At 48.4% G+C, this 17,663-nt stretch overlaps 2 protein-coding genes across 9 annotated transcripts in view; one reads left to right on the forward strand and one right to left on the reverse strand.

Moving 5' to 3' along the window:
• Window positions 1-9,055, forward strand: part of Cdca7l (cell division cycle associated 7 like) — a 38,833-nt gene extending 29,778 nt beyond the window's left edge. Inside the window, exons 4-10 of one of the 2 annotated variants that reach the window (XM_006988294.4) lie at window positions 1,186-1,536; window positions 2,994-3,065; window positions 3,169-3,339; window positions 3,973-4,098; window positions 5,055-5,204; window positions 6,976-7,112; window positions 7,594-9,055. In XM_006988294.4, the coding sequence (XP_006988356.1) occupies window positions 1,186-1,536; window positions 2,994-3,065; window positions 3,169-3,339; window positions 3,973-4,098; window positions 5,055-5,204; window positions 6,976-7,112; window positions 7,594-7,612 (1,026 nt within the window). In that variant the 3' untranslated portion in view covers window positions 7,613-9,055. The remainder of the gene's footprint in view (window positions 1-1,185; window positions 1,537-2,993; window positions 3,066-3,168; window positions 3,340-3,972; window positions 4,099-5,054; window positions 5,205-6,975; window positions 7,113-7,593) is intronic. The other variant, XM_006988293.4, reaches the window with a different exon arrangement.
• The window catches only part of Dnah11 (dynein axonemal heavy chain 11), a 324,850-nt gene continuing 315,310 nt past the window's right edge, over window positions 8,124-17,663 (reverse strand). For all 7 annotated transcript variants that reach the window (XM_042261290.2, XM_076551573.1, XM_076551572.1 and 4 more), the window contains 6 exons: window positions 15,975-16,217; window positions 13,707-13,889; window positions 13,514-13,629; window positions 10,821-10,933; window positions 10,267-10,407; window positions 8,124-8,971 (listed from right to left, as the gene is read on the reverse strand). In XM_042261290.2, coding sequence (XP_042117224.1) covers window positions 8,724-8,971; window positions 10,267-10,407; window positions 10,821-10,933; window positions 13,514-13,629; window positions 13,707-13,889; window positions 15,975-16,217 — 1,044 coding nt within the window. In that variant the 3' untranslated portion in view covers window positions 8,124-8,723. The remainder of the gene's footprint in view (window positions 8,972-10,266; window positions 10,408-10,820; window positions 10,934-13,513; window positions 13,630-13,706; window positions 13,890-15,974; window positions 16,218-17,663) is intronic.

The following is a 17,663-nucleotide window of genomic DNA, read 5'->3' on the forward strand; positions in this document are numbered from 1 at the left end:
CTATGCCTGGGCTCACACCCACTCACATGACAGCTGCGGTAACCTTGCCGTCCAGTGGTGCTGCCCAGACAAGGCAGGTGTAGCCACGGTGCTGACCTTGGGCGTGTTTCTCATCTCTTATTTCTTGCTTGAGCCCAACTCGGATTGGAGATCATTAGGACGGGCCATTCAAAGGACTTCAAAAAAACTTTGTGGATCCGATACGGAATCCTGTCTCTGTCATTTCTCAGAGTCATCAAATCTCAGAGGCCACCCACTGTCACCTGGGTGGCATTACCACGTTACTGCCTTCTGTTCAAACTGTTGGTCACCTGCAAGACCAGGTCAGGTCAGGTCAGGTTGTAGGCTTGACTGCCTGGGCTTCCTGGTTTTGTGGGGAGACTTTGAGCTGATGAACATGTCTACCACGGCCTGCAGATCTGTCAGCTCACGGTGGCATGGTACAGGGAAGGGAGGACCCATCATGCCTTGAGGAGGATGCCCCCAGCTCACGCTAGTGTCTGGTCGTCAGGCTACCACCAGGATCGACACTTAGTTGCCTTTTCTATCCTGAATCCACTGTAGTGCAGGAGAGTCAGCTCTTCTGTACCTTCACCCACACGCTGCTCTCTTGCTCTGTAAAGTAGACAGACAGACAGACAGACACACACACACACACACACACACACACACGCACACGCACACACGCACTTGCACACCATTTTTCTGTTGATAACGCTTCAGTGGCACACACCATTTTCCTTAGCTGTGCCTCCATATGTGCCAGCCTGCACCCTGGCTGTGGAGAAGCCCTGCGTCCAGCCTGGCTCCCTCCTGGCACAGCAGGCAAGTCAGAGGGGGTATGGGTGCCTGGTTCTGAAGTAGGTTGCCTGTGCTTTGCTGTGGTCAACTTCATGTGTGTTAAACTGGAGCGTTCAGCAGCTGTTAGTGGGAAGGGAATGCTTTTTGCGACAGTATCAGAGTAGTTTGTGTGTGTGTGTGTGTGTGTGTGTGTGTGTGTGTGTGTGTGTGTGTGTGTGTGTGTGTGTTGCTGGGGATTGAACCCAGGGCCCCCATACATGTGTTGGTGGTTTCTCTACCACTGACCTGCGTTCCTTCCTAGAATAGTTTTAAACACAGCCGTTTGGTCTAGTTTGGGTAGGTAGTTACAGACCATCCTCATTCTTCATTCTCTTTGACCCTTAGCTCGTGGAGTCAGAGCTGAGTGATGGTGGCAAGACATCTGTGGTGAGTGAGGAGGAGGAAGATGAGGAAGAAGAGGAGGCTGTGCCTAGAAGAGGCAGGTCCACGAGAAGCAGTTTTGGTCTTCGAGTAGCCTTTCAGTTCCCCACCAAAAGACTGTCAAAGACACCAGATAAAAACAGCTCACACTTAGCGGACAGTAAGACTGATCTCGGAAGGGGGAAAAGCTGCAGACAGGCCAAGGCGCGGGAAGACTCTGCCTCCGAGTCTGAGGATGACTCCAGGGCAGAGAGCCAGGAGAATTCGGATGCTCTGCTGAAAAGGGCCATGAACATCAAAGAGAACAAGGCCATGGTAAGCTCTCCCAGGGCACTGGGACCAGAGCCGGCTGCACCAACAGCTGCTGCTACGGCTTTTCTCTCTGGAGGGAAGGTGTGCTCTGGGGCGCGTGTGTTTACATGACTAGCTCTGGTTTGGGAATGGAAAGACCTGAGGACCGTTTATCGCCGCTCCACGGTTGCTGCTGCTCACGTTGAGCAGGCTTGAGTTCTAAGTTGGCACTGGAGAGGAGAGGAGCTGGGCTGTCACCGAGCCCAGGGAGAATTGTAATGGGCAGCAGGCAGGTGGCTTTTGTCTGGAGGCCACTCCTTCAGTTAGCAGCCTCTGAGGTGTTCTCATTCAGTTATACCTTGGTTAACTCAACCTACATCTATTTGGGGTTTCTGTATGTGGCCAGTAACTCAACCTAATCATTGAAAGTCATTCTTTTCCTCCTAATTTTATGCTGACAATTTAAAAAAAATTCTGCCAGTTGTAATTTTTTACTTTTTCACCTTGATGACTTTGGGGAGGGAGGGAGGCGTGGTTTGAGACATGGTTTCTCTGTGTAGCTCTAGTTGTCCTGGAACTCACTGTGTAGACCAGGCTGACCTTGGAATTGAGAGATCTGTCTGCCTCTGCCTCCCGAGTACTGGGATTAAAGGTATGGACTACCACCACCCGGCTTTTTGATGACTTTTTAAGGCCATCTTTAAAAAAAAAAAAAAAAGCACAATCTGATCATACTGTATACATAGGCCTGTGCCTAATACGTTAAGAGAACATAGCCCCATTATGAGTGAATTTTGTTTTTGTTTTTTAGAGACAAATTTGCTTGACTAAAGGAAATTTTAGCACTCCGTCCGTCTGTATCATTTCATTGAGAACTATGTTATACATGGTTATTCTTAGTGGTGTCATATTTACATGAATCTAAAATTCAAAGTCCTGATTAAATGACTGCCATATTAGTGTCTGTTACTTGGCGTTGGGTGTTTATCTGGGGGTGGTAACTAATTTATGTAAGGAGGTAGGAATTTTTGCGATACATATTCAGGAAGCCTAGACCAGTCCCAAACTCCTGATCCTCTTGTATCTGCACCCTAGGTGCTGTATTGCAGCATGTGCCTCTATTCAAGCCCCAGCCAGTGAATTGGGAGTTCTGAGACTCACTTAGCTGAATCCCTTTTTGAACATGCAGACATTTGAGTTTCAGCCATGTAAAATGTGTTCCAGCCTCACACTGTTAGGATAGTAGCAGAGTCAGGACATGCCAGGACTGTCTTCACTCTGTTCTGTTGTCCACATGTAAGGAGTGGGCATGGCATTGACTCAGGTGAACAATGCGTCAGCTTCTTACTCGGGAGGTGAAATCTTACAGTTACTGAGATTCCTGGAAGCCAGAGTAGCTAACTGGGAGATGTGAGAGAGGTGCTGGTCCCAGACCTGTCCCCTTAACTGACATCAAATCCCCCTTTCTTTCTGAACCTTAGCTCGCTCAGCTGTTGGCAGAATTGAACTCCGTGCCAGATTTCTTCCCTGTGCGAACCCCGTCCTCTGCTTCTGTAAGTGAACCGTCTGACTTCTCAGACTGGTCCTGCCCTGCAGGAACTGGTAGCTTTCTGTGTAAGAGGGACCCAGATGCATCTGTCTCTACCTTGGTTTCAGAAGAGGCGATCGGCTCGGCGGGCCTTCTCAGAGGGACAGATCATACGGCGCATGAACCCAACCCGGAGTGCACGGCCCCCGGAGAAGTTTGCTCTGGAGAACTTCACCTTCTCGGCCACCAAGCTCACCGAAGAGCTTTACAGTTTCAGAAGAAGGAAGACCATTAGTGGGGTATTTACTAATTAGTGGGGTATTTACTAATAAGCAAATGTCCCTTAAATGCGAGTCTTTCATAATGCCCACGATGGCTCCTGTGTAGTCTTGAGTTAGCAGGCCTCCAGCAGCTGAGAACTTGAGTTTCTACCATGTTCTCGTGAGAGCATGTGTTGAGAAGACCCCAGGGCTGAGCTGCAGATCACATTGAGAGTCCTTTGTGTGAAATGAGCTGAGGAGCTGGGGTGGCTCAGGGGTAGAGCACTTACTTGCCAGCTGGCTTTGTTCTCTGGCTTTGGCTTGGCACCGTGGAAGGTGAAGAGTTCCTCCTTGCTTGTCTTTTCAGGACTGGCCCCTTTGGGTGCTGTTGGGGAAGAGGGGGGAACTTAAGAGCCGTCCCGTATGTGGGCTTGGCTGTGCACTGTGGTTCACTTGGCTCACGGGTTCAATTCCCTGACTCCTCAAAGTTTATAGCCCCTTAGTGTGCTGTAGTGCCCTCCAAGGGAGCTTGGGCTGGGACCGGAGCCCACTGAGTGACCACACAGACAAGAGACATGGTTAGCTTTTGATCGCTAAGCATGTTTAAGACTTTTGTTGTAATTTCCAGTGTGTGCCAGGTTCTCCGATCTGTGTGTTGTTTTTTCATTGCAGGGGAAATGCCAGAAGTATAGACGGCGTCACCGAGTATCTTCTTGTCGCTCTGTGAAAGACATCACTGACGAAGACTTGGAAAATGTTGCCATAACTGTGCGTGATAAAGTCTATGATAAAGTGCTGGTAAGTGACATCTTCAGAAAAGTGTGCATGACTGATTCTTACCAGGACACCCCCCCACACACACACACACACACACTGCTGTTTGGAGTCTGACGTCATTAATAAACAACCTCAGGCCGCTCCTGTGTCGTCGTCCGAAGGCTTGCTCTATCTAAGCACAGTGGTCCTGCTCAAGGGAGAGGGCTCTTTGGGACATGAGTCATGGAAGATAAGAATGCTTTTCTAACCCAGTACTTATCTGTTAAATATTGAATGTATGTGGGGGGCAATACGCCCATAGGATAAAGTAGAATTTCTGGTTGATATGAACTGAGTTAGTTTTTTCCAAACGATGACCTGCAAGGAGGCTTTACATATTCTGTATCATTTTTGTTTGTTAGTTCCACACTATTTAAAAGAGTAGAATGTTGCCGGGCAGTGGTGGCGCACGCCTTTAATCCCAGCACTCGGGAGGCAGAGCCAGGTGGATCTCTGTGAGTACGAGGCCAGCCTGGGCTACCAAGTGAGTTCCAGGAAAGGCACAAAGCTACACAGAGAAACCCTGTCTTGAAAAACCAAAAAAAAGAGTAGAATGTCACTTGAATTGCCAACCTTTCAAAACAAGGTTTTACACCGACGGTTTCTGGGTCTCCAGCAGTAGATTAGAGCCGGATTCATGCTATCTGGGGCTCATGGCTACTTACGTCGCCGACCCTTCCTGCGGTTTGCTCTCTCTTCCTCAGGTTTTTTTCTGGTCTCTCTTCTGTTACTGACGTTTCCATTCCTTCCGTGTTCCCTGCTTAGCCTCATCTGACCCAGAACTGAAGTGCTCAAAGTGGAGGTCACCATCGTTTGTCTCAGGAACAGTCCTGCCAGCTTCTGGGCGTGAGCTGTGCTCCTGTCCTCTGTCACAGTGTGACGACGTCTGAATGGGTGCCACCATGAATCCCACATCCTCTTCCTGTGCTTTTCCACAGGGCAACACCTGCCATCAGTGCCGGCAGAAGACCATTGATACCAAGACGGTGTGTCGGAACCAGAGCTGCGGTGGTGTGCGGGGACAGTTCTGTGGGCCGTGCCTGCGGAATCGCTATGGCGAGGACGTGCGGACCGCATTGCTGGATCCGGTAGGAGCAGTGTGTGCGTTTGTGATGGACATGTTGACGAAGCGACGCGGGCCCGGGGGTCCGGTGGTGCTCCCTCGCTTCCCTTTCCCGTCCTACAGCTTAAGACTGGGGGCAGGATGAAGTGCAGTGTTTCCTTCCGGGAAGAGAACCAGGTGACGGGCAGGTTGGGTAAAGAGGACCGTAGGGGTTTCTGATGGCCAAGCCAGGGTTTATTTTCCTTCAGCAAAGTGACTTCACGTCATCTGTCTTGGCCTGTCCAGGGGGTAAGTCACAGTTACCCCACTGGCCAGAGCTGTGCTGAGTGTCTCATACCTGCTGACATCGTTTATCACTAACACATTCTGTAACAACAAAAATGTGTGGCACAGCCTGCGTGTGTGTGCACTTGGTTGCAGAGACCAGAGCGCAGCCTTGGTTGTCATCAAGAACACCGTCCAGAGCCTCTCACTAGCTTAGGGTTCAATAGTCAGGCTGCCCAGCCAAAGATCCTCTCGTCTCTGCCTGCCCAGCGCACACCACCATACCCGGACAATTGCACTCAGCCTCTCCCCACCAACTGAGTTTTTCTGCCCAGCCCCATTTTACCTTTTGAAGTGGGTGTTTAACCTGTCTATGCTTCAGATCCCTATGAGAAGTGAAATGTCATTTCCAAACTCTGAAGGCTTATGACTATTGCATGGAACTTGAGCACTGCCATTTTGGGGTCTGTGTTCACCTCACTGTATGACCTCTCCTGCAGCAGTCACGGGTACATATATACACGCTGTCCCCGGTTTCTAGACATACTGTTTGGATTAAGTGGTTTAACATCAAGGTCACATATCTGTTGATCCTGTGCCAAACCTGTACTCCTAAAAATCACAGCCAATGTGTGACCTCTGAATCACATAGGGCCCCAAATGTAAAAGCAAGCTTAATTTTTTGTTTTTAATAGCTCGCCCTCAGTGGTATCCAGTCATGTCTAGAACCGATGTCTCCTTGTTCCTCTGATATGGGGAGGTCATTCTTACTGGGTTCCTGTGTAGCCCCCATCATCCACTCTGACTCAAGGACACCTTGTGCTAGTGGCTGGAGGAGAGGCTGGACGCAAGTCTCTGGATGGAATGTGGCTAAAAGGAACAGCCCTCTACTGTCTTCTAGGAGTGGACATACAGTCCCTACTGTCTTCTAGGAGTGGACGTACAGTCCTACTGTATTCTAGGAGTGGACGTACAGTCCCTGCTGTCTTCTAGGAGTGGACGTACAGTCCTCTACTGTCTTCTAGGAGTGGACGTACAGTCCCTACTGTCTTCTAGGAGTGGACGTACAGTCCCTACTGTATTTTAGGAGTGGACGTTCAGTCCCTACTGTCTTCTAGGAGTGGACGTACAGTCCCTACTGTCTTCTAGGAGTGGACGTACAGCCTCTACTGTCTTCTAGGAGTGGATGTACAGTCCTCTACTGTCTTCTAGGAGTGGACGTACAGTCCTCTACTGTCTTCTAGGAGTGGACGTACAGTCCTCTACTGTCTTCTAGGAGTGGACGTACAGCCCCTACTGTCTTCTAGGAGTGGACGTACAGTCCTCTACTGTCTTCTAGGAGTGGACGTACAGTCCTCTACTGTCTTCTAGGAGTGGACGTACAGTCCTCTACTGTCTTCTAGGAGTGGACGTACAGTCCCTACTGTCTTCTAGGAGTGGACGTACAGTCCCCCTACTGTCTTCTAGGAGTGGACGTACAGTCCCCCTACTGTCTTCTAGGAGTGGACGTACAGTCCTCTACTGTCTTCTAGGAGTGGACGTGTCCTCCCTGCCGCGGGATCTGCAACTGCAGTTACTGCCGGAAGCGAGATGGCCGCTGTGCCACTGGAATTCTCATTCATCTGGCCAAGTTTTACGGCTATGATAATGTCAAGGAATACCTGGAGAGGTGAGTCTCCAGCGATGTGAAAGCGTGTGGGAAACCCTGCAGGCCCTGGTTTTCTCCTCTGCTAATCGGTAGAAACCACCTTGAGTTCCATCCATTCTGTGTCCGTTTGTCCTGGAGAGGCTCCGGCCTAGAGAATTCCTTCCGTGATACAGAGTATTCAACTCCACAGTGGCTCTAACCATTTCCACTTGTGGTGCAAAACACATGGCGTGAGAACGTCTGTAAAACCAGTCTCCACAGCCTGAAGAGCGGGGAGTTGGGCCGCGTGCGCTGGCGAAGACGGGCTACAGATGGGAATTCTGTACTCTCAAGTTGTGTAAGGCACTCGGAACCGAGACACGCTTGGCATTCTGTACTCAGGGCATGTGGAGCCACGTCTCAGTGCACACGCCTGGGTGTTCTGGAACCACCGTAGCCTAGAGTGCTGCTTCGTGGTTGCTTCTGGTCAGCTGCTTACGACGCCTCTCCGTCTTTTGCTCAGCTTACAGAAGCAGCTGTAGAAGATGAGCGAGAGGAGAAGGAACGCGCGAACGTACCCGAGTCCCACTAGAGATGCCTGCCGTCTGTGCCTAGCCTTAGAGCCGAACGTCACAACAGCTTGTTTCCTAGAACTTACTGTTTCTAATGTACTATTTTTCTCTAAAAAGTTTATATGCTTAAAAAGATTTCTCAGGAAAATAGTACAGCAGAGAAATCTGTATACACACCTGCGCAGACCTGTATTGTTACAAATATCTGCTGCAGATTTAAAAGCACAATTTAAATGGGGCAGAGTTAAAGCTCAGGTAAGTTTCACACAAGACGCTGTTGCCTTTGCTGTCCAGCTCTCCCACAGTCATTCAGGCTACTCCTCTTCCTACAGAGACTGTTGCTCTGCCTCCTGAGTGACCGTAGCTCAAACCTAATGTTTATCATGCTCTAGATACTGAATTCTGGGTCATTAGAAATTTATATTGAAGAATATAAGAATTCTCCCTAAACGACCAAGTGCAATTAACCACACACTGTGAGTAAGGTGTCCTTTTTATTAAAAGACAACAAAGATGGACCAAGTTATAGACACTGGAGGCCTCGGTATGCCTGCCTTTTCCTTCAGGACCTGCCTGGAGCCTGCTGCTTCTTTTTTAAAAGACTTTGCTTTTTTTTTTTTTTTTTTTTTTTTTTTTGGTTTTTTTTTTTGGTTTTTTCGAGACAGGGTTTCTCTGTGTAGCTTTTGCGCCTTTCCTGGAACTCACTTGGTAGCCCAGGCTGGCCTCGAACTCACAAAGATCCGCCTGCCTCTGCCTCCCGAGTGCTGGGATTAAAGGCGTGCGCCACCACCGCCCGGCAAGACTTTGCTTTTTATAGAATCCTTACTGCATTGTTTTTAAGACTTAGGGAAACTTAAGAAATAAGCCATGTGTTTTGTATGGTATGGTGGAGGAAGCTAAAATTTTCAACAAGTGTATATCCCAGACAGATGTTTAGTGTTTTGTGTTGTTTTTGTATACTACTATTCTCCCTCCTCAGAGAACAAAAATGCTCTAACAAAAAGAGTGTACACCCCTGTTACTAGAACATGCTGTGTGCTGGCCGGAGTCGGAAGAACGTAAGCCAGAGTGCCAGGGCCGCTTATGCCTCCAGCAGCAGGGCCACACCCGCCAGCACCCACCCAGCTGGCCTGTCTTTGCTCTTCAGCCTGAAGGTCCACACGTAGGTGTGGCCTCTCTCTTTGGTTTTGTAAACGGGGCACTCGTACGTGTGCTTAGTTTCTTGTCTGTCCACGGTTATGGCCTTGGCAAAGATGACAGGCATCGTGGATGTTAACTCCTTAAGGCGGGCCTCAGCAAGGGCTCCGGACTGGATGTCCCATCTGGCACCTGTGGCAGAAACAACAGTTGTATAACGGTGGCGTGTTGGTACCCATGCTCTAATTGTTTGATGCAATAAATGTTCCACGTTGATCACGTTGCCACCTGTCTGTAGCATCCGTGTATGGCTAAGAAATTTAATGGTTTAGCCATTTTAGAAGATCAGATTTTGTACAAATCCAAACCCTTTACAGCAAACTAGAGAGCATAAGACGGGCCGTGGTGGCGCACGCCTTTAATCCCAGCACTCGGGAGGCAGAGGCAGGTGGATCTTTGTGAGTTCGAGGCCAGCCTGGTCTACAGAGCGAGATCCAGGAAAAGCTCAAAGCTACACAGAGAAACCCTGTCTTGGAAAAAAAAAAAAAAAGACACAACTTTCTAACGTTCTTTGCACTGGAAGAGGTTGGAAGTGGAGGTCACTCACTACCTAGCTTTGAAGTATCTGAGCCGTGGCATCTGCTTCCCGATGAGCATGCTGCTGCCGATGAGGTGTCCTGCAGCGTAAATGCACAAATAGAGGGATACACGGCATCAAGGGCACCTTTCGGGGCTGGGGGACAGCCGGGAGCAGAGGACGGGCCACTCAGACGGCTCAGTGGGTAAAAGGTAAGGCGTTGGCAACATGACCACCTGAGTTTGGTCCCGGGAGCCCATAGAGAAAGCCAGATGTGGAAAGACATCTGTAATGCCAGCATTCCTACGTCAAATATGGGAGGTAGATACAGGAAAACCAGTCTTGTGGGCTAGCTATCCTGGAGTATATAGTGTGGTGGAAACGGCACAAGAGACCCTGCCTCAAAACAAGATGGAGAGAGAGAGTTGGGACTCCTGAAGTTGATATTTGACCTCTACACACAACAAAAGCTTAAAAGCAGAGGGTGGATTTTAAGTTTCTAAGGTTTGTTTGGTTTGGTTTGGTTGTTTTTGTTTTTTGAAGACGATTTCTCTGTGTAGTTTTGGTGCCTGTCTTAGATCTCACTCTGTAGACCAGACTGGCCTTGAACTCACAGAGATCTGCCTTCCAAGTTCTGGGATTAAAGGCATGCACCACCACCACCCAGGCAGTTTCTGAGGTTTTAACACCATCTGATGATATATGTGCAGTTTAAATAATAGTCATCACCCTGAGTGCCGAAAAGTTTGGCTTATGTTAGTTAGACACACACCCAGATATTTAAATTGTCTGAAGGCAAGAGGAAGAAATAATTACCAATACAAGGTTATCATCTCACTGAGTAGCTGTTGAAGGAGGGGGACCAGCTTGTATCTAAGACAGCTCCACACATATCCCTTAGTGGACTCACCTTCCAGGTGGAGCCCGTGGAGATAGGCGCCTTCTCTGGGGGGGTGGCCATAATCTTCCTTTGTTTTTTTGGTAACGTCCACAGTCAAGCACATTCTGTCCAGTGGCCACTCATTTTTTCGAGCCATGGTCTGCATGATTGCTTTGGGAGGAAAAGGAAGAAGAACTGAAGGTAAAAACCTGTTTACAGGCTTCCAAGAGCCAACAGTGACCCACGGAGTTCTGCAGATTAGAGTGAGGCTGGGCAAACAGGCTTGTGCGGGACCAGTTTGCCTCCATGTCACAAACTAGAACACGCCAGCGCGGCAGCTGCCCTTTCCTTCTGTGTGGCCTGGATGTCTTCAGCATGGCAGGGACGAGGGGACGTGGCTGACATGGCTTTTCACTGGGACAAACCGCTGTGGCTGTGCCTGGGGGCTCGCTCCCCTAACCGGAACTTTCTCTAGTTGCTACCCCTGGCTCTATGACCATTGTTTGAAGACCGGTGAAGAAGGGCAGGAAGTTGTCAGGAGGAAGTAAAGCCAGGCGGGATTGCTGCCTCGCCTCCAGCCATACCTGTTAAGAAGGACTGGGGGTTGAAGAAGCCAGAAAGCCACACGACAGCCGGGAGTGTGAGGTCTTGTGTCCAAGTGTCAAGTTCTCGGCATCGCAAGAGGAGGTCGTTAAACCTGGTCAATGGAAGGGAGGGAGAAATAAACTTGCATTTTAGTAAAGTAAATTCTTCCAGGAAGACGAGGGGCTGTGGAGCACACCGTGCTGGTACGTGGTCAGGGAAAGCCGCCTCCGATGATTTACGAGTTGGTGACCCTGTACAAGTCTGGTTTCTTCCTGCTGAGAGTTTATGCGTGTGGTTCTTGTTCCTGTCACCATTAGGAGTAGGAAACGCAGGACAATGTGGGCAGTGATGGTACAAAAGCCATTTGAACACGGTTGGCAAATACCACCATTCTGTCGGATACAGCAGAAATGCAGTGTGTGTGTGTGTGTGTGTGTGTGTGTCTGTCTGTCTGAGTCCATTACTGTTATAATACCAGAGTTGCCAGGGAAGTTATAGCCAAAGGGAAGAGTAGAGTAGGAGAGTGTTTCATACAGAATAATTGCTTGGGAAGATAAAGGATTCTAAGGAAAATATTCACACACACACACACACACACACACACACACACCACAGCCTGATGGAAAAAACTCCAACAATGTTATTTTGAAAACAGTGAAGAGAAAATGTTAGGATTAAAATGGCATGGTGAGAGGACCCCGGAGAGGTGGCTCAGCAATTAAAAGCACTAGCTGCTCTTTCAGAGGACCCAAGTTCAATTCCCTGCGTCCACATGACAGTTCATGTCTGTGACTCCAGTTCCAAGGGATCTGATGCCCTCTTAGCTTATACCACGTTGGGGGGGGGGGGGAGGACTAAAACAAGACTGGAAGAAAAGCAGTTCTGATAAACAGTGATCAACAGAACAAAAATAAATCTAGGAGGCAGCTCATGCTTGGAGGTAGGTGAGAGGGCTCTGGAAAGTGTTGATTTTAGGTTGTGTTTGGAAAGTTTAGTGTATGTTACATCATAAAGGGCCCTCTCTAAATAGAAATGGTACAGAGGTAGGTGCACAATGAAGAAAATTACTAAACCCACAGTTAGAAACAGACACAAAGCTACGGGGAAAAATACAGAAATTAGCAAGCATGAAGTAATACGATGACAAAAAGCCGAAACTTCTAATGAATCATAAAAAGTAACTAAATGCAAATCCTCCATTTCTGGGTACACAGACCTAGCCTTTATATGTTTATAACATTAAAACTCTGTTGAGGTCCATCACTCTCCTGAGAAGTGGTGATCCCCTGGAAGTCACCTGGCTGTCCTGCCCCTTTGCTCACACCTGTGCTACCAACTCGATACAAGCAAGAGTCACCCAAGAGAGGGAAATTCAAATGAAGACTTGCCTAGATCAGATTGGCCTGTGGACATTTCTGTTGGGCACTGTCTTGATTGCTAATCGATGTGGAAGGGTCTGCCCACAGTGGGCGACACCACCTTCCCTTGGTAGGCGGGCCTGAACTGTGCAAGCTAGTTGGCTGAGCGAGGAGAATGAACCAGTGGGCAGTGTTCCTCCTTGGCCCCTGGACAGTGATAGGGAGACTGTTTTCTGGAACTGTAGCTGAAGTGAACCCTTTCTTCCCCAAGTTTAATCACAGCAACAGCAAACCAGAGCCGCACCCATCCCCCACAGCCACTTGGGTGCCTAGGAGACTGTAACAGTGTGGGTTGTCAACAGCAGCGGAGGTCATCTGAGGTCACCCGGAAGTTCAGCCTCTGGGAATGCATGCTAAGGGATTGTCTTTATTAGGTTAATTGATAAGGGAAAACCTACTATAAATACTGGTGACCCTGTTCCCCAGTTGGGATCCTGGGCTGTGTAAATGGTGAACGTGAGCTGAGTCACTGGTACTTGCTCTGCACCTCGACTGTTACATTTAGTGGCTGTCTCAAGCTCCTGTCCCTGAGGCTTCCTTCAGGTGATGGACTGTGCCTGGAACCCTGAGCTAACCTAAACCAGTTTCTCCTCCCTCTCTTAGGCTGCTTTGGTCAGTGTTTTATCACACCAGGAAAAGAAGCCAAGTTGGGCAGGATTCCATCCAACACGCTGTCCTTTGGAATTCTCATGGCACCTTCCAGATGGTCCTGTATTTTTTTTTTTTCCCTGAATCAGAACCAAGGAACTTCACTCCAGAAAAGGAATAGATAAGAGTCCTGTGATGCTTTCTGAATAGTCTACCAAGACCACAGGACATCTGGGGATAAAGTGTCAGCCTCAGCGGTCCCCATTTCTGGCTGTGGCACTGTACTGCCCATGTGAAAGCAGTTTCATTCTAAAGTCCTCTGAGTGCATCAGTAATTACTGGTTTAGAAAATAAAGGGAATAAAATGCCAATAGGTGAACTCAAGTAGCTCCTAGGACTTTTAAATAAATGAAATTCTGTTTACATTTTTTTCCCAGATAAAAATATGAAGACCAGGAGATCAGGTATTTTGTCAAAGAGCAGTTACCTAATTAAGTGAGAGAATCTGAATCTTGGTCTGGCTTAACTGACTTGCTTTTGGAGGAAAATACCAGAGGACCTCCAGTGAAATTAGTAGAGTTTGCCTGGTGATGGTCATGGAGCAAAAGTTCTCACAGGAGAAATGGAGAATGCTGACCTTGTGCTGATGTTTACAGTTGCCAGGGCCAGTGGAGATGGTCACTTACCACTGGGCCAGACCATAAGTAGATGGGTAAGCCAGTTTGTTCCAAGTGTCTGGAACCCGGTCATAACTCAAGGCACACAGCTGGGCTTCCACATCAGGAGATAATGTCAGCTCTCCCTGGCGCAGAGAGGAAAGGCCACAGTGAGTGCCCTCCAGTGTGGTGAAGCCCTGTCTTACCCCACTTGTGAGTTTACCTTCAAACCAAGGTCCAGTTGTTGAAGCGAAACACGGATTTCCCGGATGAGAACATTCATCCTCTCACACTCTTGAAAGCAAACAAGAACGTATGGGCTTCGATTTGGGTTCTTCTGCATTATCTCTGCCATGTTGAACTCCTCTGGAAGTCTCTCCAAAATGTCATCCAAGACATTCTTAACCTTAAATCAATGAAACACATATCAGTTACCACAATTTTTGTTTGTGGTAGTGAGTGGTTTGAATGAAAATGGCCCCCATAGGCTCATGGGGGATGACATTAGGGGGTGTGGAGGAAGAGTATCACTGGGGTGGGCTTTGAGGGGTGTGGAGGAAGAGTATCACTGGGGGTGGGCTTTGAGGGGTGTGGAGGAAGAGTATCACTGGGGTGGGCTTTGAGGGGTGTGGAGGAAGAGTATCACTGGGGGTGGGCTTTGAGGGTGTGGAGGAAGAGTATCACTGGGGTGGGCTTTGAGGGGTGTGGAGGAAGAGTATTATTAGGAATGGGCTTTGAGGGGGTGTGGAGGAAGAGTATTACTGGGGGTGGGCTTTGAGGCTTCCGGGTGCTCAGGCCAGGCCCAGTGTCACTCTCTCTTGCTGCCTGCCTATCCCGATGTAAAACTCTGGGTCCTTCCTCCAGGGCCATGTCTGCCTGCACGCTGCCATGCTCCCTGCCATGCCGATAACTGACTACACCTCTGAACTGTAAGCCAGCCGCATAAGAGCTTCCGTGGTCATGCTGTGTCTTCACAGCAGCAGAAACCCTAAGACAGGGACTGCTCAGAGCTTCTGCATCTGTACTTGTCGCCTCCCTCTTAGGTTCCACCATGGTCAGTTTATTCAGTTAGCACTGAATTTACCAACTAAGTGGCATCTGTGTGCAAAGATGAGGGGCTGTCCCTGCCCCTCACCAGCTGCAGCACTAGGAGGAGTGGCCCCTGCCCCTCACCTGGGCAACACAACAGAGCTGGCACTAATGGTACGGGGGTGGAAGAGCCAACCCTGAGAGCAGGAGAGCTGTCTGTCCCCCAACCCCATTGCTGTGGAGGTGAATTAGCTGGGGCAATGCTGGAGAGCTCCCCCTAGTGGTGAGGACAGGGGAGAACTGGTGGGTTGACCACCCCTGCAGCTGCCCAGGCCCAGAACCAGGGTTATGACTTGGCCTGTCCCAACATCCACCCCATCTGTGATCTGCCGGAGCACAGGGACCTGACCCGCAGACCCAAAGCTGCAGGATATCCAAGAACAGTGCCAGTGAGGGCCCAGCATCGATAGTGTAGTAGAAACCAGAGGCCTCAAACAATGACTTTGCAGTGAACACCTGCAGGTAATGATGTATGGACAGAGGGGTTCACTGTGGGAGTCACTGTGTCTCACTGCAGCTTCCACGATGAGATGTTTAATCCCCCCACCCATTTTTCTCTCCAATTTTATTTTGGGGGTGCAGGGGTGGAGGGTGGATTTGAAGGGGCATGGAAATGAATGGGATCAAGATACATGATGCTGAAGGCACTTAGAATAAATAAAAACTTCAAAAATTTTTAAAAGATGAAAGTGGAGCAAGTAAAAATTACTTCATGTATGTAAATCCAATGTCCATCTATCTGCATGTGAAAAGAGGCCTGTAACTCAGCCAAGGAATGCAAACTTAAAAGCACCGAGGGACAGCTTATCCCTAACAGACTCTGAAGGAGGTAGCGTTGTTGGACACTAATAAGCTGCCAGTGGGGGTGTGACTGTCGGAAACACGTGAGGAAAATGACTGGGAGTCCTTAAAGCTAAACACTCCCTATCTGTGGTCTGACAACCCCATTTCTGAGCACAGCGACTCTCATACTATGATCCTGGGAGCCAACGTTTGCCTTTTGACAGAGGATGGTCATGGCTGTGACATAACAGTGAAACCAAACCAAAGGCCACTCGGACACCCATCCACAGTGGGATAAAAAGTGTGTATTCCTATGACAACACGACAGGGAGGAGCCACTTGTATCTGGACACATGGTGAGTCAGAGAAACTTGCCATGGAGTCAGAGGAGTCTGGTGGTAAGTACCGTGTAAGTCTGTGTACTTGACATTCAAAACCAGTCAATACGTAAAGATGGAGGTCAGGAAGGAGTGTGGGTATCCTGGGCAGCTGAAAATGTTCTACGCCTTGACCTTGGTAGCAGCTCTCTGATTGTTGGCATCGGTAAAGCTCAGCGGAGACTAATACCCAAGATTAGCACACTTCACTCTAAAGATTAGAACAAGAACGGTCTCCTTACCTTGTCTTCTGCAGACTGCCCCCGTTCCTCACTGCTGACCGCATTCCTGGGTTGCATCTCCAGCAGAGTTCTGAAGAGTGTGTTGGATGTCACTGTCAGGAACTCTATTTCAGCGTTGGGGTGAAGGCCATACAGTGCTGGGCTTTCTGGAGGCAACTTGTCCTCTATATACTGGTGGTAGCCAAAATAATCCAGGTAGGGCGGAGCTGCAAATCCTGGTGCCAACATGAGTTCATCTTCAATCTTCAACCGCAAAGAAACACTAGTTATTCCAAAGTTAGGAAGGTATCATCGCTTCCTGAACACAGAACATTAGCACAAAGTCCCACTGTGATGCTGTGTGATACCAGACTCCAAAATGCCTCACTATCAACACTGTGCTTATGTTGAACCACAACATCAGGCTGACCACTGAGGACAGTTCCAAGAAACACAAACCATGTCTCTAAGGAAAGGTAATTTGCAATGTGCTCAGGGCAGTGTGATACCGTACAGGTACTATGAATAAGTAAATATGGCTGCACTATTGCCTATGAGTCAGTGTTACATCCTTCAACTTACTGATTCTCAAACATGCCTATTTCCTAGAGAAGAAATCAAGATGTTTGGTCATTGATTTGTCCAAGTAGATGTTTTGAATATAAACTTAATTCAGAACTCATTTTGCTAGTATAACTTCCCCAGTATTATGATATAAAATGCTCCCCCATGTTCATGTATTAAAGGTGTGGTCCTCAGCTGGTGGTACCATTTTAGACAGTTCTGCAAACTCTAGGATGTGGCTTCATTGGAGGAAGTCAGTCACTGCAGGTGTTTAAGAGTGTGTCCCTAGCTGCTCTCCTTTCTGCTTGCTGTGAGGGAAACCACTTTCCTCTCCTTCCAGTGGAATCAGTTCACCATGGACTGATGCATCCTAAATGCTAAGCTAAGCCTCACGTCCTCATGCTATTTTGACAGCAGTGGAATGCTGTTAATGTAGCCAGGGTAACACACTCCACACGACGCATCACAAACCATGTGTAATGTAGCCAGGGTAACACACTCCACACGACGCATCACAAACCATGTGTAATGTAGCCAGGGTAACACACTCCACATGACGTATCACAAACCATGTGATACATATAAACTGTGCAAATACAAGGTTGGGATGACTTCATTTTATAGGTCATATTATACTAAGAATCAAATTACTGCTTCCTCCCCAGGACCTTGGGAGACTTAGGGTGAGGTCTGTATTGCTACTTCAGGTCTGTGGACCAGTGCTCAGGACACAGTTGTATGGGAATGGAAGGCCACAGCAATGTAACCTTTATTAGCCCGTCCACTTCACTAGGGTTTGAGGGAAGGCAGGTACTCCATAGAGAGGGATGTTTTCCACAAAACTCAGGTGAACAGAAATAGCAGATCTGCACACAAGAAAGTAATCTTCAAAATGTAACCAAAGAATTTATGGACCCGAGTCTGCCCAGCAATAGTCAAGTGCTTAAAATATTCTTGCTACTTTATTTCACATTCCTCTCATCCAGTTCTCTGTCCCAGGCATCATTAACACCTCTCTTAATTTCCCCAGTCTCTTGTACCTTGGATTCCATCTACACATGCATTTAAATGTACAGGGAATTTTTTTTTTAAAGATCATTGTCCAATACAGCACTTTTTTGTCTAGACCTGGTAAATCATTTTCTG

Source organism: Peromyscus maniculatus, chromosome 14 (assembly GCF_049852395.1).
Source record: "Peromyscus maniculatus bairdii isolate BWxNUB_F1_BW_parent chromosome 14, HU_Pman_BW_mat_3.1, whole genome shotgun sequence".
Classification (NCBI taxonomy): Eukaryota; Metazoa; Chordata; class Mammalia; order Rodentia; family Cricetidae; genus Peromyscus; species Peromyscus maniculatus.